General features: G+C 32.5%; 1 protein-coding gene across 1 annotated transcript; it reads right to left on the reverse strand.

Moving 5' to 3' along the window:
* Positions 1-971: 971 nt before the first annotated feature.
* LOC148999891 (major allergen Pru ar 1-like) lies at positions 972-1858 on the reverse strand. The gene is made up of 2 exons (XM_089140073.1): positions 1591-1858; positions 972-1478 (listed from the first exon to the last, which is right to left on the reverse strand). The coding sequence occupies exons 1-2, from the start codon at positions 1769-1771 to the stop codon at positions 1180-1182; spliced, it is 480 nt and encodes a 159-aa protein (XP_088996199.1). The 5' UTR covers positions 1772-1858; the 3' UTR covers positions 972-1179.
* Between the last annotated feature and the right edge of the window lie 2878 nt (positions 1859-4736).

The following is a 4736-nucleotide window of genomic DNA, read 5'->3' on the forward strand; positions in this document are numbered from 1 at the left end:
CTAAAGAAAATTACTCAGAAGCACCTAGCTAAGCCCGCCTGGAGGATCTCCTCTAAATTCAGAGGATCAAGAAAGAATGTCAAGGAATCCATCAACCTTATAAGCACCTTCGACATCCAATCAGTTGGGCGGTTGATCTCCTTACAAACATTGGTAAAGAATATAGTTTCATTAAGATAAATTAGATGGATGATGAGGTAGTGAAATTTTGATGAGAAAGAGCATTCACAAAGTGATTATTTTAGGTACCTTGGCCCAATCATATGTAAATTGACAAATAAAGGTAATATAGAAGATCTGTTTTCAAAAGAAATAAAATAGGGTGTATGAAGTTGAGAGGTGTATCTAAGGTGGTTTTGTGTGAATGACGTATTCTTTTAAAACTCAAGGAAACATTTTATAGAATCATCTTACAGTCAGCTATGATGTATGATGTAATGTGTTTAGCGGTTAAAAACATTATATAAATAAACTCAGTATAGTTGAATGACTGAAAATGCTAAGATGGATGAGTGACAAAGTTAGGAAAGATAAGATAAGATAAGGTTTGAAAAAATTAGAGCTAATCTAAGAGTAACATTAATAAATGATAAACTACAAAAAAAAGTCAATTAAGGTAGCAAGACCACGTTGAAGCCTTAAAATTGCCCTTGTCAGGAGAACCAATTCAATTCAAATTGAAGGAATTAGCAAAACTAGGACAAACTTAAGATAATCTTAAAAGAAGAAATGAGAAATGAATGCATATATAGGCCGTGTATTTAGCATGCCCGCAAAAAGAGCTCATTAGAAGATAAGAATCCGCAACCCCATTTAATTAGGACGAGGCTTGTTCTTATATTTTAATATTAAAAGGGTAACTGAAGGATGGTGTTGAGAATTTTATGATGAATAAATTCTTAATAAACAATTCTATGATTGGGAACAAAGATAAAGAGAATGCTATTCATAAAAGCGAGTGGAACTCATAGTTGCTGGAAGTACATGTTTTTATTAACAAGTAGAGTTTGGCCAAACCTTCCACTCCAATGCAGAAGAGGAGTTTGCCAATACTATACAATCCCCATAAATAAAATACTCATTTGTTACAACATAACCATTATTCCTTTAACACCCGGAAAACCAACACACACAAAGAATGACTCTTGATATTATTTTCCACCAAACTAAAGAAGGCTCTTAAACATAGGCATTTGGGTTGTTGCAGAGATACTCTACCACCAACTTGAATGTTCCAGTGGCCACTTCCTTACCCATCTCCATTTCTTCTTCACCCATCGTGAAGTCACCAATTGTGTGAAACTCAGAAGTAGTCTTAATAATGGACCCCCCATCTGCAGAAGGCACACATTGAACAGTATCAACAACCTTTTCAATCTTTTCTCCAATTACAGCTCCTTCAATCAGTGTAAACTTGCACTTAAAGTTCTGTTCATCGACTTCTTCAATTCGATGCTTGATGAAGGGAAAAGGTTCACCTGCACAAGCACAACAAGAAAATTTGTCACTCTTTTAGATGTTGTTTCCTACCACTGCAATTGACTTAATATATGATGAATAAAGATAAAGTTGGAAAAATTAGAAACAAACCATCAGCCAAGTTGATCTGTTTGATGGAACCAGCACCACCATCTCCTTGAATTTCAATGCTTTTGATCTTGTCAGGAAGTATCTTGGGAAGTAAGTTGTGTGCATCAAGGATTGAAGCCTTGAAAATCCTTGCAGCTGGGATTGGGCAGTTGAACTCGTTGTTGATGGTGGTCACTCCCATTTTCAAGAATGTGATATGGAACCTCAAAGGTTGCTAGAAGAAAGAGTTTGACTTTGTGCAAATGATGAGATGATGAGAACTGAAGGGGGTTTCATTGGTATTTATAGAATCAGGTTCAGGGAACTTCTTTGAATGAACTGCTAGTCTTTATTCTTTACTTTTCTTCTTGCTTTCTTCTTTTAAATTTTTTTCCTTTTTCTTTTTTTTTTACGTACACATAAAATAAGAGAACAAAAAAGTTGGAATTTGACTGTATAATTGTTGATAGAAGCATAAAAAATTAAACACTCCACTTTGTCCTTTTCACACTGTTCTAAGCTTAATCTATTCATATATGTATATTTATTGGCTAGAATTGAGTGTAGATGCCGATCTGCAAATTAAAGAAACATTTCCACCTCTAAACCTGGAACATTAATTGAACGAGTCCTCAATAGCAACATCAGAAAACAAGAAACAGGAGTAAATTATCTACTTACAGACAGATTAAAACCTAAATCTGGGTACACCCATTGTATTCTGTGCAACTCCATCTAAATGTATTAGGCCAATTTACATTACAACTTAATACCTATTTACATTACAATTATAAAACTGTTCTGACCAATCAAGGCTTGTTAACGTTGAACCAAGTCGGCTTCTAGAATGATAAGAACTAAGAAGAATATCTTGATTTCACTAGATCCAAAGAATGGCATATATTAGTCATCAAATTTGACTAAGTCTAATACCTTAAAAATTGATAAAAATTTTAATAGAAAGAAACCCCACCGACGAATGTCGCTTGTTTTCATCCATGGCGACGAATGTGGCTTATTATTATCCATGCAATGAAGATAAGCTTGGAAATTTTGTTCTTTCCATCTTGTCTTATCAAGAGAAATTAATAACTTTGTTCTTATCGAAACTAAATAATAAAATATCTTCAAGTTCAATGGCGTACAGAGTTTTCTACTCTTTCTTCATATTTGAAATGATGTGCATCGAATATGGAAATCAAAAGTCGTTTCCTCTCTAGAAGCCTGCACTAAAATTCAATTGGGTTAAGAAAATTTCTCCACGGGTTGCATGAGTTAGGAGTTAATCCATCCATCACTGAAAAAAAAGACTATTTTTTGTGACAATTTGTAAGAATTATCAGTGAAATTGCTTCTTGATTGAGTTAATTTTTTTGAAGAAAGGTAACCCCCATGCATCGAGGTTAGCCAAAATTCAGGGGAAATTCTAGATGGTCAAATTTGAAAAAGGAAATACTCAATAAAATATATTTTTTAAATTTTTTTACTCAAATGGATTTTGTTTTTGAAAATAATTATTAGATCATAAATTTTGTGATAATGTTTCACATCCAATTAATATTCTACCATAAACTATCTAAATTATATTAAAGACTTTCATTAGAGACAAGAAAACTAATTAATGATAAAAGGAATGAAAACTGCAAAAGATAATGATGTTATCCATCCAGAATTGTTGTTGAGAGTAATCTTAGTAATTTATTGTACATTTAATATTACAGGCATGAAAAATTATTACAAAATTAGGAATTTAGTAATTCTTTTAAAAAATACCACCTATTTTAGTAAAACAAATTTAAAATATCTTGTTAATTATTTTTTTTTTTAAATCTAATCATCTGCAAAACTTACCCAAAACTCATCTATTTTGGTACTGATTCCTAAACTCTTAGTTAGAAATGTATGGTCATATATATATATATATTTTTTTGGTACAAAGGGGCTTTATTAAGCTGGGGATGGGGATATTAATATGCTTCAGCAAATCAAACCCACAACTCTTTACTAAGAGATGTTGGTTTCAACCACTAGAACAGCTCTGCATTGGTATATGGTCATATTCAAATAAGAAGATATCCTCTATCTCTAGCAAAAAGTGAAAAGTTTCACTTTCATTACAAGTTGTCTGTTTTTGCCATGGTTTAAAGAATTAGTATGGAATCAATGTAGATTAATACAGATACTAATGGAGACCTACACAAGTCCATGGCTAATCCAGTATAGGTGAATCAATATAAGAGTGAAAATTCTTCTTTGTTGCATGCTGTTCATGCATTGCAATTCGTAGCATTTTCAAAATCTAACAGTTATAATCCCCCTCCTTGTAATTACATTCATTTCTTAAAAATGTAACGTGCGACAATTTAAGAGTTATACAAAAATAACCACACAACAGCTCACAATGACTTGAAAGTTGTAAAATATATAAAAATTGAGTATATATTATTAGTATAATTTATTAAAAAAATGCCCATTGCACAGAGAGGACAGAAAACGCCTACCCAATTTAAAAAAAGAAGAAAAGAAGGGATAAGGCATATCCTGATTTACGTATTGATTATAGAACCAGACCACCATCTTGGCATCTGATATAGACCAACTCTGGTTCATATCTTCAGATCAGATCAACCTTCTTCTTTTTTATTTTTAATAACCAGATGAACTTGAGTTTCAAGGATCTTAAAGGGCACCCTATCAACTTTCTCATGAGTTTGCTCTTACTTTACAGATATATTATGGAAACAAAAAAAAAATACTTACATTTGCAACTTTAGCTCAACTATAGCCTTTTTTTTATGTGTGACATATTGTCGAATCAAAATAAGATAGTTACCTTGTTATGACCGAGCATCCCCCTCCTTGCGGTTGAAGTAACAAAAATCTCAAACCGTTTCACTTGTGGTTCAATGGTTCACCAAAGTGGCTGATTGAATCAGAAGGATCAGAATGATTACTTTTCATATTCGTAGAAATGCAATTTTTTAGTTTGTAGGTCGACACCTAAGTCTCTATTATAGAGAACTATGGATAGATAACGTATAGAATGGGGGACAAGGACAAATGAAGACTCTTTCCTTCATACAGTCAAATTCAAACTTTGTGTTCTTTTTTTTTATCTCTCACTAGTTCAGATCAAGAAGTTAATTCGGTGAAGCTGATTATAAATA

The sequence above is a fragment of the Hakea prostrata genome, chromosome 11 (assembly GCF_041222555.1).
Source record: "Hakea prostrata isolate BN-2017 chromosome 11, UWA_Hpros_2, whole genome shotgun sequence".
NCBI lineage: Eukaryota > Viridiplantae > Streptophyta > Magnoliopsida > Proteales > Proteaceae > Hakea > Hakea prostrata.